The 20,610-nt window shown below is 38.8% G+C and overlaps 2 protein-coding genes across 4 annotated transcripts; one reads left to right on the top strand and one right to left on the bottom strand.

Annotated features, from left to right (window-relative positions):
• The first annotated feature begins 27 nt into the window (after positions 1-27).
• znf646 (zinc finger protein 646) lies at positions 28-10,517 on the top strand. 3 transcript variants are annotated; one of them, XR_008838639.1, is made up of 6 exons: positions 28-141; positions 764-914; positions 3,907-6,775; positions 6,890-7,978; positions 8,081-9,224; positions 9,326-10,517. XR_008838639.1 is itself a non-coding variant. In XM_056469585.1 (5 exons), the coding sequence occupies exons 3-5, from the start codon at positions 4,116-4,118 to the stop codon at positions 8,979-8,981; spliced, it is 4,650 nt and encodes a 1,549-aa protein (XP_056325560.1). In that variant the 5' UTR covers positions 28-141; positions 764-914; positions 3,907-4,115; the 3' UTR covers positions 8,982-10,517. The 3 variants fall into 3 exon arrangements, 2 of the variants coding, with proteins under 2 accessions (XP_056325560.1, XP_056325561.1); XM_056469585.1 differs by having other exon boundaries at positions 8,081-10,517; XM_056469586.1 differs by lacking the exon at positions 764-914 and having other exon boundaries at positions 52-141; positions 8,081-10,517.
• A 174-nt stretch (positions 10,518-10,691) lies between these two features.
• LOC130238534 (uncharacterized) lies at positions 10,692-19,952 on the bottom strand. The gene is made up of 4 exons (XM_056469588.1): positions 19,685-19,952; positions 13,082-13,186; positions 12,205-12,342; positions 10,692-12,125 (listed from the first exon to the last, which is right to left on the bottom strand). The coding sequence occupies exons 1-4, from the start codon at positions 19,767-19,769 to the stop codon at positions 12,085-12,087; spliced, it is 369 nt and encodes a 122-aa protein (XP_056325563.1). The 5' UTR covers positions 19,770-19,952; the 3' UTR covers positions 10,692-12,084.
• Between the last annotated feature and the right edge of the window lie 658 nt (positions 19,953-20,610).

Genomic DNA, 20,610 nt, shown 5'->3' with positions numbered 1-20,610 from the left:
AAAAATGTGAGCCTTCATGACTTCCTCACTCGCCACTTGGGGAATCCCTCCAAAATGATCTGAATTATTTTATATCACAACTATCCATACCTCAGTTCCTTTAGCGTTCTTACTGAAGAATTCTGCGGACAACAGTGGATGGTGAGTGGGATAAAAATGGGGTGGAGAGAGAGAGAGCCTGTGGGAGGGGAAATATGCATACTTCAGCGTACGTGGATATGCAGTTGTTTTGTGCATATACGGTTATATAACATAAATGTTAAATGGATAAAAATGATAATGGTGTGGTTCCTGTGATGTCGTATATTAGTTAAACATTTATTTTCAATAACTTTATTGTAAAAGTTGTGCGTTTAGCTTTTTTAATGATGGAAACTGCCGTGAACAAACTAAAAGAGGTCACTTTATCGGCAATTTCTGTGGTAGATCACATTATAGAAGTAAATTGATAAACTACAAGAGCTGATTTTGTATCTGTGTAAGAGTTAAGTGTAGATATATGTGACATTAATGATTGAAGACAGTTATGTGGGTGGCTAAGTTACAAATCATTCTCGGACGTTCATATAACCTTAGTAAGCAAACATTTAGGAAACGTATGAACTTGAATTCCCGTGTGTTAAAACTACACTCATTAAAACTGTCCTTTATATGGCGTAGGCGGTGGAAATAATGAGCAATGCTTTACATTTCAAGTAAAAGAATGTCAAAGGAAACAGAACGTACGGACTTTTTTCACTGATGCACATTTCCTGTTTCCTAGCAACAAGAGCAGGAAGTGAGTTGAGTGGGATGGGGGAAAGACAATTGGTAGAAAAAAGAGGGGACGAACACGCCCGTCCTGAAACTAAAATAAAGTGAACGGAGTGCCAACATCTAATCGCCGACACCACAAAAAGAGACCGCGACATTCAGTACGTATATCGCCAGCGTCATCTTTTCATTGTTTGTTTGTGTTCGATTGAACTGTTAGCCGCAGTTTCTAGCCGCCAAATGCTAACTAGCTCGCATTGGAATGGGATGCTACTGCCTCTCCCAAATAGTACACGTTATTCTCCTCATATTGAGAAAACAACACGTATATTATCGACTGTACTATTCTGAGCCACGACTAAAGGCGTAATTAAACGATTGATTAATATAATGTGTAGAAGATTGAGCTTGTGAAGCTAGCGGTTTGGCTAATGTACCGGGGAATTGTTTACTGTGTCAATAGAGCTCCATTGTGTGAGGAAGCCTGTCACCTTAACTGCTGGAGCCTATTGGTTGGTCTTTCATACTTCTATTACAAAATGATTGTACGTTTTAAAATTGGACAAAGGTGAATAACAGCACGGACTAAACGGTTTGGCGATTGATTCAACAATAGAAAACCTTCGTCATGTAACGTTACTAATGTAATACAATGTAATACAGCTTAGGGTTGGTTTAATCGGTGTTTAAAGACGCTCTGTACTTAAGAAATAGTGTCATTAAAACATTAAGTAAATGTTTATAATAAATAAATTTTTAACCTAAAATCCGTTTTATAAAGTTCTGTTAAAAGTTTTTTTAAGTGAGGAAGGGAGGGGGTGTTTTTATGGAAGGCATTTATTTTTAAATAAATTTTAAAATGTGACGCATCATTTCTTTGGTATGCCTCCACAAATAAAAACACATGTTAAAGGAATAGTTTACCTCAGAAGTTAAAATGTACTCACTTTCAGTGGTTCCAATCAGTTGAGTTTCCCGTTTGTCTTAAACAAATCATCGACTTTCATAGTAGGAAAAACAAATACTGTGGAAGTCGCTGTTTACAGGTTTCTTGTTTTCTTAAAAATAGCTGAGCAATTCCAGCGTTATGGATGTGACATTTGCAGTAAAATCTGAATGCATAAATTCACAAAGAAAGTATATGTTAACATTATATTGAAATATCTGTTTATATTTTCCAAAACAAAAAGAAACAGAGTTATGGGGTCAGAAAAATATCAATCTGTTAACATTTTTTCTATTTTAAATGAGGAAAATAAACATGCATTATAGATGTGACCAAAAACGTTTGCGAGTTTACAGTCTACCACATACTTTGTAGAAATTCTGTGATCTGCACAACGCAAAAGAAATAATGCTAATCAAAAGGATAAGAGTTGGCTCTTCATTTAACAAAAACGAGTGATTTTATTTTATTTGACAGATGTGACCTCTCTCCGTTATGGATTTGACAGATGTGAAATTGACACTTGTGTGATTTAAAGCACTGTAAAATATTTTCTTGCACAAAAAACACAGAAACAGTTTAGATATTTTGTCGAAACTCTAATTATTTTCATGGTGAGGTTTACATTTGCATAGAATTGCTCAGCTTCTTTTGTGTGTAATTAAAGAAACAAAGTAAACTTGTTTTGAAACAAGAAAGAAGTGAGTAAGTGATAACAGAATCTTTATTCTTGGGTGAATTATCCATTTAAAGGCTCTTTCACCTTGACCATGGTGGGCCAACTCTACTTGATCACAAAGTCATACAGGTTTTGGAACTAGGCATGGGGCGGTATAAGATTCTGACGGTATGAAAACCTTGGATAAAAATATACAGGGCTTAATTTGGGCACCTCATTTTATCGATCCCCCCTTTCACACGCAACCCCACCCCGCTCTCCACTTTCTTCCGCGACTCCCCAACCCTCTTCAAGTTCATCCGCGACACGCCCTGCTGCGCTTTTCACTTTTATCTGTGACAACAAGCCCCCCCCCCCCCGCCCCCCTTCACTTTCATCCACGAGACCTTTCCCTCCTCTGGTAACATGCCGAATCCGTTACCCCGAAATTTACAAATCAAGCACTGAAAATATAATGGTTTTACGGTATCATGGTATTGTGATTACTGCTCTAAAATACATTCTTTTAAATGTCTGGGTAAAGCACAACATTTTTTTCCCTTTTAAAGAAATGTATATTATTTTTGGAAAGATTTAAAATATTTTGGAGCAGTAAACACGTCAGGCTATATAATGAAAATTAATCATAGACTTCTGCTGTCTTGATTAGTTTTATAAGCACAGATTTCTTTACAATTTAAAACATCATCTTAGGATATCTTTTCTGATGGAGATACTGTTGTCCTAAAAAACAAAACAAATGTAAATAAAAAATCTTACACATACCTTAGGAACGGTATTACAGAAAATGTACTTTTCCAAACTGCTGTATACCTTGAAAACGGTTATCGTCCCATGCCTGTTTGAAACAACATGAGGCCAAGGCCAAGCAGATATTAGTACTATGTTGATAGAATTTTCCTACAAGTCAGTGCAGTGTGTTATTGAACTGTTAGGCTACTTTCTTTAATTAGTTTATTGCATATAATGTCGAAATCTGCGTGCACAAAATTCCGGGGATTTTTAGCCCATCACGTCATTTGAGGTATTTACTTGTGTAAATGTGTGTAAATTTATATTTATTCAGTTTTAAGTTAATTTCAGTATCATTATTAACTAAAATGAAAATGTTCACATGATTTATTTGCAAAACAGTTTGTAAGTAATATTTTCTGTCTTCTGTGTTTTAGATATATTACATAAGAGACTTGCTTTGTTTACCAAATAAGTGGATCTAATTGGAGTCTCATTGTAAACATTAAATAAAAGTTTTAAAAGGTATTATTTTTTATTTCATATATTAAGTTTTTAGTTCTGATGCTCCCAAAATTGTTTCGCATAAATCTGCAGATTTTTACAAAATTCTGTGCAGAAATAGCAAAAAATGTTTGCAGATTCTGTCTGGCCCTACTTATTGGTTATGTAAACTAAATGCTTTTGTCATGACTTTAGAAAGCAATGTTTGCTTTTCATCATTGTTTACTTTTTTGTTATGCAACTGCCCTGTGTGAACTTAATAGTAAATAATGTATGGGTTTTCCTGTTTCAGATTTTATCCATTGTCTGCACTTGGATCTTCCCAGTTAAATTTTTCCAATGGAATGGAATGGAACATATTCTCAGCAGATCTTTTGAATGTCGCCTTTGCATTCCAATCTCACCGAACAAATCAGTTTGCTAATAGTGAGGACAGGTGTGTCTCTCACATTCATTCAAACTGGCTTTTATTGACATTTCTCATCAATATACTGTACCATTATGGCTATGCAAGAGCCGGGCCGGACCAAAGGCATTTCGCGTAGACATTATGGTGTAGTATGTTCAAGCATGCCCAGTCTTTTGGAGCATACAAACACTTTTCATAACTTTGAAGAGGAACGCAAGTTTAAGTGTGAGGAATGTGGACGAGACTACAGGCATGCTGGCAGCTTGGCTAACCACAAAAAAACACACGAGGTGGGCTCTTTTCAGTGTCCTATATGCTCCAGGAACCTCTCCAATGCATTGGCTCTCAAAAGCCACCTGCGCATTCATACGTCCAGAAAGAAATATGCTTGCACAGAATGTGGAAAGGCTTTTCGCCTTGCAACTCAGCTAGCCACCCATCAAAAGGTCCATAGCAATAAAGGCTCTCAATTCAAGACAAAAATTTCTGCAAGAAGTCACGTCGAAAATGATGATAAAGATGATGAGTTGAATCTTGATGAGGTGGATTTTGACATTATGCCAGATTTGCAGCCAGACATGAAGCTGAATATTGCTCCAATGAACAGCCAAAGTAACGGTCTTGTGTCAGAACATGTTTTAAACTGCACCCCAGAAAGTGACACAGCAGCTGACGATGATGCCGGAGGCAGGCCATTTAAATGTGACTTATGTGACAAGACGTACAGACATCACGGAAGCCTCATAAACCATAAAAAGACTCATCAAATGGGAGTCTTTGAGTGTCCAATCTGTTTTAAACAGTTCAACAATCTTGCTGCACTTACTAGTCACCAGCGAACCCACAGTAAAACCAGAGGCCGCCACAGTGCACCAACCCCTAAACTTGCTCTTACTGACTGCAAGCAAGAGCAGGCCCCTGATGTTACGCCACAGAATGGTGATGCTAATATCCATTTTTGTCATCTTTGTCAAGTTGCTTTTGTTACTGATGATGAGTTTCAAAATCACATTCTGTTGCATAACTCCTCTTCTGTATCATTTGAGCTCCCTACCAACTTGCCAGAGGAGCACAATCTTTCTTACAACGATAATGTTATTCATTCCCCAGAGTCTAATCCTTATCCCCCCTCTAGTGACACTCCACCATTGCCTCCACTACTTGATAAATCTGTTGATTATGACCAATCAGAAGAGCCCATGGAAAATGGTCATATATACATACCAAACACTTTAGATGATGATTCATTGACTCTACATGCTCAGGGACAACCAGTGACCCCACCATCAGAAAACCTTGATCCGGATTGTTCAGCACAGGGTTTTGGTAACATCAAAGTAGAAGAAACTGACAGTTCTGATCGCCGCTTCAAATGCCACATCTGTGGTAAAAGCTATAGGCATGCAGGCAGTCTTATAAATCACAAACGATCTCATCAAACTGGAATCTTTCAGTGTTCTATTTGCCGCAAGAGCTACCCACATTTGGCGGCTCTGCGAAGCCACCTTAGGATCCATAAGGGCAGACCCATATCTTTGGCTGCTAGTTCTGAGGGTGACTGGCTTTCTTCAGAGCCCTTAACACATGAGAGTCATCAGGGCACCTTTGCATCACAGGAGGGTGATGTAAGTGGAATGTTAGGCCTTCCTCAGGAACTAGTAGAACCGGTGCAGGATGATTCTGAGGAGGAGTATGTGGAGGAGACTGATTCTACTGAATTTAATGAGCAGTTTGACAATTCCTATTCTGATGAACACCTACCTCAGGATGAACACCTCATGGAGAGGCACATGTGTGCAGACTGTGGTAAAACATTTTCTGATATTGCAGGAATCAAATCACACATCTGTCCCCTCTTGAATCAGCAGTATCAAAACATGATGAATGGCTCATCCAGTCAAACTGACTTTCATGAAACAAAACATCAAAATTTCTTAGGAGAATCAGGGGAGAATGTTGGTTTTGGGCACAATGACGGTTCAACTGAGGCCTATTTTGATCAGCAAACCTTTCACGACAACATTCATGATCAGTTAAGTGAGAGTGAAGACGAAGCTGAGTGTGAAGACAATGAAGAAGAAGACGATGAAGAGATGTATCAGTGCTCTGTGTGTGGGAATCACTATACTAGCATGAGTGCCCTGCGAAGCCACCTTCAAAGTCATACTCAAACTCATGATGCACCTTCAGCATCAGGCCCATCATTGGTTTCTTCTGTGGAGGTCAAGAGAGATGAACAGAGTGAAAATCAGCAGAGTGATTGCAGTCTGATTATCTGCAGCGAATGTGGAGAGAGCTTTGCAGAGCAGCAGGACCTACAAGCTCACCAACTTTTGCATAGCAATATGGAAAGTAATCCACAAGAACAATTTGCATCAGATCATCAGAATGAGCTCAAACCAAAAGTTGAAATGGAAAGTGTTATTTGTGGGAAATGTGGCTTTAGCTGCATCGATCTATATCACCTCAATAACCACAATTGCACGGGACAACGAGATGGACAAGTGAGGGAAAAAAGTGTAAAGAAGCCACTTCTTCGAAGTACATTTCAGATCCATAATTTCGATGGGCCACATGGAGAGCGACAATACAAGTGTGACCAATGTGGTCGTTCATACAGACATGCCGGATCTTTACTCAATCATAAGAAGTCACATAATACTGGAGTGTTTCGCTGCTTTGTTTGTCAAAAGCGTTTTTATAATTTGCTGGCCCTCAAGAATCACCAGAGGACACACTTCGATGTTAAAAAGTAAGTTTTTGTTCTTAAATGTATGTTGAAATCTCAAAATAACATCATACTTCCATCTGTATTGTTTTAAGACCAAGTTTTTGTTCATTAAAATGTTTGTTCTTTCTCTACCAGACATCGTTGTGCAGAATGTGGGAAAGCATTTAAAATTTATAAACAACTGTTGAACCACCAGAGGGTACATCAGGAAAACAAGGCAAAGATTGAAGAGCTCAACAAACAAATTCAGACACTGTTGCAGATGAGCGGGAATGCCTCAGGGAGTGGAATGCAGGCACTTAATAATCCCAGCAGAAAGAAAATGAGCAGACGTCATAAACAACGGCAAACCTCTATCAGTGATCAGTCTAGCCAAGAAAAAGAGGCCCAGAAACGAGATCCAAGGGACCCTCGTCCTTTTGTCTGCGATCAATGTGGGCGAAGCTACCGGCATGCGGGAAGCTTGGTCAACCACAAAAACTCTCACAAGACAGGTGAATATTACTGTGCTTTGTGCAACAACACCTACTCGAACCAGCTAGCAATGAAGAACCATTTACGAATACACTTTGCTGTCAAAAGACATCGCTGCCAAGACTGTGGAAAGGCCTTCAGAGGAAACAAACAGTTACTTAACCACACTTGTTCAACCAAGAAAAGGAATGCAGCACCAAAAGCAAAGGTCAGGGGTCGTAAACAAGAAAAGGATTTAAAATGCAAGCATTGCCGTCTTGTGTTTCCCGATCTTGAACTACTTCAAGGACACCGCTGTAGCGAAGTGCCTGTGCCTGATTTAGGCCCCCAAGGTAGTGACAACCACCGAGCGGCCATACAAAAAGAGGAAAGACCATTCAAGTGTAACATCTGCGGTCGCAGTTACCGTCATGCTGGTAGCTTGTTGAACCATAAGAACACTCACAAAACTGGCCTCTTCACCTGCTCATTTTGTGCCAAGCCTTTTTCCAATCCCATGGCTTTACGAAACCATACACGCATTCACACACAAAAGAAAAAGTATGTCTGTCCTACTTGCGGTAAAGCTTTCCGTCTCTCCAGTATCCTGTACAACCATCAAAAAATTCATGCACGGGGAGTATCTCATTACAGCTGCCAAACGTGTGGCAAAAACTTCCAGGGAAAGTCTGGGCTAAAAAGACATCGCTGTTACAGAAATGGCAATCCAAAGTCTGATGTAAATCAAGACAGCTCTGATAAATGTTATACGTGAGCCATCTACTTTTTTTTAAAAAACCTTTCTTAAACACATAACCTATATTTAAAAATGATTTTATTTTAATCTAATCCCAATGTTGTCCTTTGCTGCAGGTGTGATCAGTGCGGACGCTCATACAGACACGCCGGGTCCCTTCTCAACCACAAGAAAACTCATTCTGCCGACCTCCTGAATTGCACTCTCTGCCTCAAAACATTTACAGACCCTAGGGAATTAGAGAGTCACTCTCAAATGGCTCGCCACTGCTGCCCCGATTGTGGGAAAACCTTCTGTGAGTTTGCACACCTGCAAAGCCACATGGAGGTGCACAGTAAGGGACTCCCCTATTACTGCAGTGTGTGTCAACAGAATTTTCCAAACCTGGTCAGTTTTCAGCAGCACCAGGAGCTCCATGGCAGCTTGCAAGGGCAGTCGCACCAAGAGCAAGGTATGGCGATGCAGCAGGGTTTGGATTGGGACGCAGGATTGGACCAGCAGATTGGAGTTCAGAGCCTACCTAAGATCGATTCAGCCTTCAGCAGGGTCCATGGATTCCCTGAGCCGCAAGACCAGCAAGAAAGTAGCGAGGGATTTGATAGGGAGGAGAAGAGTCATGTGTGTGAGCATTGCGGGCGCACTTACCGCCACGCTGGTTCACTTCTCAACCACAAAAACAGCCACAAAATGGGTTCCTTCTTCTGCTCCGTCTGCCAAAAGGAGTTCACTAATCTCATGGCACTGAAAAATCATCGGCGCATTCACACTGAACCTAAACGCTATCAGTGCCTGGAGTGTGGCAAGGCCTTCCGGGTCTCCACCCAGCTTATCTGCCACAGGCGTATCCACACCAAAGAGAAACCCTTCTCCTGCCTCCTTTGCGACAAGCGTTTCTCTAGCAAGTCCAACCTCCGGCACCATCAAAAGATGCATCAGAATACCCAACAGACTTATGAGTCCTCCTTCAGCATGGATGAAAATGCATTCATGGGACTGGGTGTGGACCCTTTCCTCTAAGGCCACGCTCCAGGCTTACTGCTCAAAGGGAAGATTTCAAAACAATATTCTAGTACAAGACTCTTTCTCCACCCAAGGCCTAATGCCAATAATCCTACAACGTCAGGTTTTCTGCTGTACTTGTCCAGATGGTGTCGCACACAGATGCTGATCTTGGCGAGACTTGCCTCCTTTACTGTAGTGTTTTCAATTGTTGTCCTTTAACGGATGCTTAAGACTGGCATTGCTAAGATACTACCTCTGGTAGGGACAGTAATACTGTAGACATTTTAGAATAAGTGACAGTGCCTGTCAGAGACCATTTTAGATTTTTATTTTATTTCATGTTTTGTGTTCCCACACAGTGCACAAATTGTAAGGTACAATGATGAGTCTCAGACTGAGAGCTTGGATGAGTACTTCTGTCCAGACTCTAACCCAGTGCTGCCTTCAAGAGTCCGACCGATTATTTGGTGTTATTGAACAGAACAAGGTTTTTCGTCTTGGAACAAGGTATTATGAGGATAAAAGGATACAATTTATCCTTCTCATTATGTTTGTATTAAGTGCTTCCATATTTCGAGGTTTTATATTTATCGTACTGCTCATGGTAGATGTGCTGAAATCAATTCATTGTCTCATTAAGACCAATGTACACATGATGTTCCTTCAGTTTCATAATGAATTACTCTGGTAAGGCTGTTAAACAGCAACCTTCTCTAAGGCCTGTCCTGTAGAAAATCTCAAAGATATTTATTTATTTAAAAAATAACTATTTATACCGTAAGCATACTTGTCTTTATTACTGTTATACGTGGTACAAAATGCATGGTATTAAATGTGTAATAAATGCTAGATCGGTTGATTATGTAGGTATTCTAGATAATGGTTGTAAACATTTAAGAAATACCTCTAAAAACATTCGCAACAGTGTATTTGAAATAACAACTGAAATATTTCAATTTTCTTAGTGCATAGTTTTCTAGTAAACGTTTTATGAAGTGGACGTATGTTCTTCACCAGATTTTGGAGCACAACTAAATGAACAGACCCAAAAATTCATGATCGGTCGGGCTCTGTTAGGGCAGAAATTCACAAACTGAACACTTCAACAGGTTTAAAATGCTCAGGTCTCGCAACTTACTAGACTCAATGTAAGAAAATACATTTAGCTTGATGCTTCTATCATCAAGGCTTCTATGTCTGTCTTTGATGCCAGATTGAATTTCAATGTGCCATTTCATATCACCGCCCTTCTTGGATTAAAATTATTTGTAAGATGGTTTTCTTTTAAGCCTATAGATCAGTACTTACTGATTAATTAAGAGTAGAAGTCGTAAACATTCACGTATTAATGGCTTAATTGCATTTGACAACTTAAACTGACAACTGAGACTCACTGTAATCAGTTGCGTATATCTTAAATATAAAATATTTATTTTGTTCACATGATCAATGTTTCTCTTTCTCAAGTAGGGACCTTAATAAGCAGATGCTGTTTATTTGTAGGTGTTGATACCCTCACTTTCTTGAACTGAATAAAACAATATAACAGTATGTTTGTGTCTTATCTGCTTTAACACTCGCAGTCGCAGTTCATTACATTGCTATTTTAGATCATGCAAATGAGAATTGATTTATTGGGTTGTGCATAATGGCATCTCATTGTCGCTGAAAGTGTGAAGACTGGAATGAGATACAGTTAAGAATGCATTCATTAGAAAACACACATACAGTATTAGTTGTCTTTATTGCATTAAAATCCATAGTTTCCTCTGCAGTCTGTGGAGTAATTGTGAATGAGTAAAGGCACATATACACAAACAGCTTTACTCTAGACTGTGACAGCGCTAAACATGCTTCACAGGTTTATGTTCATCAAGATTCTGCACTAGTTTCTGTTTCTGGATTCATAACAAACATGGCAGTGATTGCAATGAGGTACATTGAGTCTTTGTGGGAAGTGGAGCAGATACCCTTTTTTGAAGGACATGTAATGCAAAGAAAATCATTTTTTCTATCTAGGGTGAAGTTAAACCTCTGACATGATCTTGGTAGGTTTTAAAGATTCACCTGTTCTTGCTTGATTTGATCGAAACATTTAATGTCTCCTTATATGCTTTATAAAAATTCCTCAATTCCATCTATAAAAATACTTACATTTCCTAATGCCCATTGCTAGCTACACATCTAAAATGGATGACTATCCTTTTGTAACAGTTTTACTAAGACGATTAGACATGGGAGATTAAATGTAGATACAAGTATGTAAATATCACTATCTAATCTCGTATGTGCATAAAGGCAGGAAAATTAAGATTGAATCTGACACCTGCGGCTATTTGTTTCTTGATAGAGAGAATCTGAATTGTCAGTTGTCAATTCTTCTGTTTCAGGTCATCGGCTGCTGTGTCTTTGCAGTGTCCCTCTGTCTCCAGAGTCTTCATCAATGCCATAGACGGGCTGCTGAGCCGGTCAGTGTCAGAACATCGTTGTACAAAGGGCTACATCTATACAGTGCGTAGTATTTCAACACTATAAAAAAATATAACTAAACTGTACAAATGAAGTATACAAATACATTCAAATGGCTATGTGCCATACTAAATCTGTTTAGGAGGCATATTGGTGTAAAAAATTGGAAAATAGTTCTACTATATTAAACAAATTGGGGAAATGCACTATAACTGTAACAGGAATGGCCTTAAACTAATTTCTGCAAAAACAGTTTAACAGGACCTGTCACCCGTCAAAGCATCTTAAGTGTTCCACAAAAAGGAATGTAAAATATGCTATCGTGCTGTCCGTTGTGTGTCATTTAGCACCTAAGGTTTACAAACTCATTCTGCACAGTGATAACAAGGTCTCAGTGCAGCTTTTGTGCATAACTATTCGCTATGCATGACATGAAATAAATTAGACAATTTAGATGCTACTCATAGAACACTCTGTGGTTGAGGTACCAGCCAATGCTTCGCCAACTGGAGCATTAATTCACTGGAGTAACAGTCCATTTCCATATGCTGTCACCTTGAGGTCCATGAGCTGCAAACATTTAGGAGATCGCACATGAACCGAAGAAATCCCTTCCAAAGCACACAAAAACAAAAAATGTTTTAAGAACCTATACTGCATAAAGAGGTCCCGTTGTCTCTTCAATTGGATCTGTGGATAGAAAAAGTTGTGTTAGTTCTCAGTCTTGTACTCATTGTTAAAAAAAAATTCTGTAATGTTAACATCTCACCACGTAAGGTCCTCCTGGACCTGCACTGATGTACTAGAACGCCTATGAGTAAGGCTCCAAAAACAATTACGGCTGCCAGGACAGATAAACTGGTAATTGCTGCCACCCTCCAGGAATCCGAAGGCTCTATGGGTGGGCCTTAAACACAGGACAATGTTACTGGAAGACGTCCAGCTATTCGGATCATACAGAAAGAATCTGACCACTCCTTCTGTGTACGTAAGCTCTGACCTATTGCGAAACCATCCACTTACAATGCATTCTCATGAGTGTTCAAACTCATGCTGTAGTGATGGAAAGATCAGACCTCTTTATTGGTTTGGGTCTTTGAATCATTTTCAGCAAATTGTATTAATCTTTATTTAGATTATAAATGTAGAATCTCAATTTAATTCAATGAACACGTGAGATTTTATCTTACAATTTTATATCTTGATATAAACTTGATGATTTTACCCTGCTGAAAAAAAAACTGCTTAAACCAGCCTAGGCTGGTTGGCTGGTTTTAGCTGGTTGACCAGCCTGGTTTTAGAGGGGTTTTGGCCATTTCCAGCCTGGTCTTAGCTGGTCAGGCTGGAAAATGACCAGTTAAATCCAGCTAAAACCAGCTTGATCAGCCTGGTTTAAGCTGGACATAGCTGGGTTTGGCTGGTCAAGCTGGTTTTAGCTGGTCATTTTCCAGCCTGACCAGCTAAGACCAAGATGGAAATGGCCAAAATCCCTCTAAAACCAGGCTGGTCAACAAGCTAAAACCAGCCAACCAGCCTAGGCTGGTTTAAGATGTTTTTTTCACTAGGGTACAGTTTAATAAACTCAGAATTGCTAGATGTGAACAACAAATTCACACTGTTCATGAACTTTGATCGAATATACTCACATGTGTCGCATGATGGAATTTTCGGGTACTGTTTGCACTCATAACAAGGCACACATACAGCTGCATCATTGTTCCAGAATTCAGATTTCGCACAGAGAGCTGAACCTGACAAAAAAAGCGACAGATTTCACACTTAAAAGGTGTCAGACAGAAGTAGCAGAAAACAACGACACTGACAATAAAACACGTTTGCACGTTTCCTGATAACTTCGAATGGGTTTGGATTTTCGCATGTGGGTACGTTTGACTGAATAAAAAGGCTACATCCAAGAGCTTTCTTTGCTTCGCCTCTATTTCATATGAAATGAGCTGGGAAATTCCGTTGTAGTGATGTGGTGCTGCACTCGCGGGGAAACGGTATTACTCATGCTCTGCGTGCGTAAGCAAGTCTAAGCTGATGGCCAGACTATGATGTGGCCCTGGAGTGCACGCAAAGTGTCCCACGGCGAGATCTGAGGACATGGAAAAGTGACTTTAAGAGAACTAATGGCTAGTAAGAACGCGTCATCTGTGAGAGCTGCCGGGCTTAAGTTTGTCGTGCGCACATGCTTGTAATCAGGGGAGATTCATAAAGGGAAAACGCGGTGAGGCAGGTACCACAGAAAGTCACTAAAGCTTACAGCTGCGGTCTGCTGACGATAAACATCTGCAAGCTAATATCACCTGCAGTCAAACACATGACGAGCATAGGCTGATTCTGATAAAGACAGAAGAGGTGTCATTGCTTTTGAAAATGCTTTGAATTACTGTGAAAATACAATGTTTACTGTTATCAGATGTCAATTGTTGGCCAGTTGATCTCAATTTAAATATGTGAGAATGCTCGCTGACTATGCTTAATATAGTAGAGTAAACATGTAGGGGTTTGTTTGTTTCTTTGTTTGATAGATTTTTTAGCACATTACCATTTGAAACCAGTTTTACTATAAATACCATGGTTAAACTATGATTATTTAACTACAATAACCATTTTTTTATTCATGTTAAAACATTTCAACATTGGATCCAGTCTTTTGTTGCCCAGGTATATTTGTGGTAATACATTTTATGAGCCAAAATTAACTATTTTTCTTTTATGGCAAAATCAGATCATGTTCCATGAATATATTTAGTCAATTTCGTACAGTAAATATATCAAAACTTGATCTTTGTTTAGTTAAATGTATTGCTAAGTACCTAATATTGACAACTTTAAAGGTGATTTTCTCCGTATTTCAATATTTTTGCACCCTCAGATTCTAGATTGTCAAATAGTTCAATCATTCATTCATTTATTCGTTTTCCTTCTGCTTAGTCCCATTATTCATTAGGGGTCGCCACAGCGGAATGAACCGCCAACTTATCTAGCATATGTTTTACACAACGTATGCCCTTCCAGCTGCAACCTAGTTCTGGGAAACATCCATACACACTTATTCACTACAGCCAATTTAGTTTATTCAATTCACCTATACAGCACATGTCTTTGGACTGTGGGGGAAACCAGAGCACTCAGAGGAAACCCACGCAAACATGGTGAGAACATGCAAAATCCACAAAGAAATGCCAACTGACCCAGCTGGGGCTTGAACTAGTAACCTTCTTGCTGTGAGGCGACAGGGCTAACCACTAAGCCACTGTGTCGCCCTCAAATAGTTGTATCACAGCCAAATATTGTCTCATCCTAACAAACAATACACTAATAAAATACTTATTTATTCAGCTTTTAGGTCATGTCTTTCAGATGATTGACACTTAAGGCAGTTTTTGGGATCCAGGGTCACATTTGTGCATTTAAATAATAGAAGACATCATTCTCAAAGCAGCCCCATTGCAATGGATTTAAGAAAATAACTACAGATGCTGTATATGCCAGAACATTAGGTGGCAATGCCATTTGAGACACATGACTAAGCACCTGAACACACACAGTCCTGTAGTCCACTACTGAATTCGCATGACAAACAAAACCCTGAATGTAAAATCTGGTGCACTTCTCACACAGGTACTTGTCAACTTTAAAAGTACATTCTTGGAAATGCATTTTGCTAGTTTTGCATGACGACAGCATCCTGAAACCAAAGTCCACATTTATTTATTTTTTGACAATGCTGTTGTCATCTCAAAAGTCTATTAGTGAAAACAGTGACAATGCATATGTACATGTTCAGTCTATAAGCACATGAGCGTATTTGACAACCAAAAAGACAATGGCAAACAATTGTACATTGAAAACTGCATATGAGGTTAGGTGCATGGAGTTTTTATAAAGAGACATTGCCAACGTCTGGCATGCATATTACATTGATTAATTATCATCGATATGTCATCAATTATCATCAATATGATTTAAACTTCTGCTTCAAGCGCACACATATGCTCTGGCGGAGCTTTCGAGCGGTTGCAAAGCCCTCGCCGTGGCTGACCAACCTGACGCGCACCATGCAAAAAAGTAAACACAACGACTTGTAGTGCAAACTCTGTGATTGGTTGGCTTGGTGGCGGTGACGAGTGTGGGCGGTACTGAGAGCCTTGATTGTTTACAAGTGTTGAGTCCCGTGAAGGAGCTCCAGAGGAAACTTTTGTTTTGTGTTTACCTTATAATTAAAGTTGTCACCGGCTACCTCCTCTGAATGAGCAAGTTTTAGCTACTTCTCCATTAAGGTAATGTTCAGAAAAAACAAAACACCTGCGAAGAAACTCGACACAGAGGAACGTAAAAGTCAGCTCGCATTTCCGAAGTGTTATTGCAGAGCAACACAACAGCACGCAGAAGTATAAATGCACGGTAACACACAAGGTAGGCGCCATGGGTCACACCGATCACTCGATGCAGAAGTATAAATCAGCTTTTAGTGGGCGCCAAGGTGGCTTAGTGGTTAGCACTGTCACCTCACAGCAAGAAGGTCTCTGGTACGAGGTCAGTTTGCATTTCTGTGTGGAGTATGCATGTTCTCCCAGTGTTCGCATGGGTTTCCACAGGGTGCCAAAGACAAGTGCTATATGTTAATTGATTAAACTCATTCATTCATGAACTTTCTTTTCGGCTTAGTCCCTTTATTAATCTGGGGTCACCACAGCGGAATGAACCACTAACTTATCCAGCACGTTTTACGCAGCGGATACCCTTCCAGCCACAACCCATCTGTGGGAAACATTCACACACATACACTACGGACAATTTAGCCTACCCAATTCACCTGTACCACAAGTCTGTGGGGGAAACCGGAGGACCCTGAGGAAACGAACGCAGGGAGAACATGCAAACTCCACACAGAAACGCCAACTGATCCAGCCGAGCCTCGAACCAGCGACCTTCTTGCTGTGATGTGACAGCACTACCTACTGCGCCACTGCATCGCCATTGATTAAACTAAATTGGCCAAAGTGTATAGGTGTGAATGAGTGTGCATGGGTGTTTCCCAGTTCTGGGTTGCTGCTGGAAGGGCATCCGCTGTGTAAAACATATGCTGGATAAGTTGGCGGTTCATTCCGCTGTGGCGACCCCTCATGAATAAAGGGACTAAGCCGAAGAAAATTGAATGAATGATGAGCCTTAGTAGAGACTTTCAAGGGCTGCATGGCACATTCAATGGTGTCTGCTGCATTTAAAGTACATTATAACAAAGTTGTGCATGTGCTGGCGCCAGTGGTGTAGTGGTTAGTGCATCAACACATGCACTTCAGTGCTCATGGCGACCCAAGTTTGATTCCTGCCTCATGGTCCTATGCTGATCCTTCCCCTTTCTCTGCTCCCCACACTTTCCTGTCAATACTCTCTACTGTCCTATCAATTAAGGGTGAAAACCCCGAAAAAATTATTATTAAAAAAAACAAAGTTGTACATGTTTTCATGTCATTAAACATGGTTTAATGTATTTTGCATTAAAACCTGATGTACCTGTACAGGATATAAAGAATTACACTTCAGCTCATTCTTATCTGATGGCTGAGGTTGAGAATGTGGGTCGCTCGTATAGAGACAAACTGTTCTATCACCACTGCGCCCTTGAGCAATAGACACAATTATGTTCAAAGCCTTGTATGTTTTATCATGCACACCCAAGCAAGCTTAATGATCAGTAAACATCAGCTTGAATTTCAACCCGCCAATGTCTGTGCTTTACAACCTTTGAAATCCAAGGACCCCCATTGTCAAAGTTAATATTTGAAGGCCCCCCTACACGAGTTCCTCATATTGTCCTTCAGCCAAAAGGACTAGGCGTTTCTTTTAAAACCTTATGATTAGTGATAATCCAGGACATCAGTACATCCAAATAATAAATTCTGATGAATGTTTTATACCTAACACTTACTGGGTTTTCAAGCTTCAGATAATGTAATTCAAGTGAGCAAAGTGATTAATTATGACTACATTTTTAACATGATTTACAGAAGACACCCACTAAAATGTCATTCAATGTAGCCAGGGTTGGGCAAAAATATATTGAATGTTTTTTAAAATAAAATACCAAATACCTTCATTTTAGGTGGATCAAAATAAACTACAAAATACTCCAGTCACAACGTGTATCAAAATAAAATACTGTATTTTGTATTTTAAAATACTACAAAATACTTTTACAAAGAAGCATGACATTTCTTTGCAAATCTTCCATCAATTTGACCTATTCCATCAATCATTCCCATTAAACTGACTTTGTGAAGTTACAATGTTTCATAGCAAATGTGGCCAGTAAAAGTGCCATCATCTCTGTACATTGATTATTCAACCTCTTAATATTTTATTAATAAAGAGTTACTAAAATGTTTTGTTCACAGAATTTTTCAGAAATAGTTTTTTTTGCTATCGAACTTCAGTATTCAGTGTAAAAATGTATTAGGAGTTTTTGAATATTAAATGTTTGTGTTTCATATGTTGTGACATCTTAAGGATTACATCTTTCCTCTTCATTAACTATACAGTGGACCTTGATCGACTACTGGCATTAGAAACAGCCAATGAAGTATTGTAGGAATCGCAAGGACTTATTTTTATGTTGTTTGTTTTAACGACAAACAATTCTTCTTATTTGTTTTATTTCAGCTTGAATAAAAGCAGTTTTTAATTTTTTTTTAAACCATTTTAAAGTTTAAATTATAAGCCCCTTTAAGCTATATTTTTTTCTATAGTCTACAGAACAAACCATCTTTATACAATAACTTGCCTAATTACCCTAACCTGCCTAGTTAACCTAATTAACCTAGTTAAGCCTTTAAATATCACTTTAAGCTGTATAGAAGTGTCTTGAAAAATGTCTAGTCAAATATTATTTACTGTCATCATGGCAAAGATAAAATAAATCAGTTATTAGAGATGAGTTATTAAAACTATTATGTTTAGAAATGTGTTGAGAAAATCTCTTAAACAGAAATTGGGAAAAAATAAACAGGGGGGGCTAATAATTCAGGGGGGTTAATAATTCTGACTTCAACTGTGTATGATGTCTTGTAGATTTCTTACAAAGTATTTTACAGTATTTTAAAAATACAAAACACTAAAGTTTTTTGATTCAAAATATTAAGCCATTTTCATCAGCCCTATCAAATACAAATTACAAAATACTATTTTGTATTAAAAATATGTATTTGACATGCATGTATCATACATACTGCCCATCCCTGAATTTAGCAGTAATTTATATTTATTGACATCTTCATAATTTAATGACATAATAAAAGTTGGCGGTTCATTCTGCTGTGGCGACCCGTGATGAATAAAGAGACTAAGCCAAAGGAAAATGAACGAATTAATTCAATGACATATTAAAATTCTTAATTTAAATGTCTATTCTTTGACCCACATGCAAGTCATTAATGCAGCAAAAGCATTTTTATGTAAATGAAAACAAAATAATATAATATTAACCACTTGTCAGCTTTAAATACCAAGATAATATGCAATAATATGCACCAGGAGAGCTCGGCTGGATGTAAAACTGTTCATATTTTATTTATTACATTTTTTCATGTTGTTTTATGAAAATTTCCTGAGGCCACCTTGGCAGCTTTTGAGGCCCCAGTGGGTCTCGGCCCCTCTGTTAGAGAACTGTGATGATCTAAGCATGTTTGGATGTGCACATCCATAAGACTATGAATAATATTTTCTTGTTGTAATGCAACACCTCTGTAATGAATTACTTCTTAAATAAAGGCATCAAATACAACAAGGGCATTAATATGGGTACCTTAACCCAAGACAATGCCTAACACTTTTCCACAGCAGACTTCTTTTTGTGTTTTTACAATTGAAACCCGTTCCAGGAGTAACATACACATTCCAGAGTAACAAAGGCAGTGCAAGCCTCATGTTCCTGCTGGAAAGCTGAAGCTTCTTGTGTTGCACTGATCTCAGCTGGGCACAATACGACCCATGGAGCGGGCGGGAGTGAAATAAGAGCATTGGAATGCGGAACCGGTGGGAACTGTAACTAGTAAAGGAAGCTATTACGAATGAGGCAGTTCATCGTCATTAACTCCACTGACTTCACGTCCATGTTCATAGCAAGAGGACAAATGACACACAGAGGTTGGAGCTTTCATGTATTAACGGAAAAACAGACCTCAAGCGTATGTTATGCTATACCATGAAGATATTAAGCAAGTAAATGTGAATATCCTTACTTTTATCAGCGTTTATTCCATTAATAAGCGTGGCGATCACTATGGTAATCCAGCTGAGACACCGCAACGTAGCATTGAAATCCATTGAGCTTTCTATGGACTGAAATCTCCACGGCGATTTCAAGAGATTAAAATCCACAAATGGGTTTCTAGCATAGCAAAAGCAGCGCGTGTGAATGACCCACCCCAAACTTTCAGTCTTGTTTTAATAGCGCCCACACCCACGCGTTGGGTTCAACTCCTCTATGAGTCATTTCCTATGTACTGTACTGAGATTCTATGCGGCTGTCTCAAAAGCTTGTGGGCTGTCTTTGTAGACGGCGTTTAACGTGACTTAAAATTAAAGTAGAAAGCCGACTACTTTTAGAACCGAGAACTTCAGTTGTTTGTTTTGATGACGTTGAGTTTGGTTTGTTTGTGTTGTGTAGCTACTACTGTACATTTATCTTTATGTAATGCTGATGTTGATGGGTCTTGTTCATTTTGTGGATATGTTGAAGAAACAGCTCATCATTTGTTTTTTGAATGTGTTTTTAAGTTCCCATGTTTTTAAGTTTACAAATTTGACGCACTTTTGTCCTCAGAGATGTTATTTTTTACTATTAAAATCCAATTTTTTTCTCTTGGATACATTTGTTAACTTTTTTTTACACCGAATGCAAAATGTTTTAAGCAGAAATGGCTTAAATCTCTTTTGTTTTTCCCATTTTTGTGGCTGAATTTGACTGTTCTCTCTTAAACTTACTAAAGATAAGAAAAGCACACTTTTTATGAATTGACAACCTTTTTAAGGACACATAAACCCTTGTCGATTTGATTTTTTCTCTTTTGTGTAATAGCTAATTCATGTAAACCCCATGCAAACCCACATTCTTTGGTTTATTTTCCTGTTATTATTATTTTTCCTCTGTATATGACATTTACAA

The sequence above is a fragment of the Danio aesculapii genome, chromosome 12, assembly GCF_903798145.1.
Source record: "Danio aesculapii chromosome 12, fDanAes4.1, whole genome shotgun sequence".
NCBI lineage: Eukaryota > Metazoa > Chordata > Actinopteri > Cypriniformes > Danionidae > Danio > Danio aesculapii.
The sequence above is the reverse complement of the archived record's forward strand: the minus strand, read 5'-3'. Positions and strand labels throughout refer to the sequence as shown.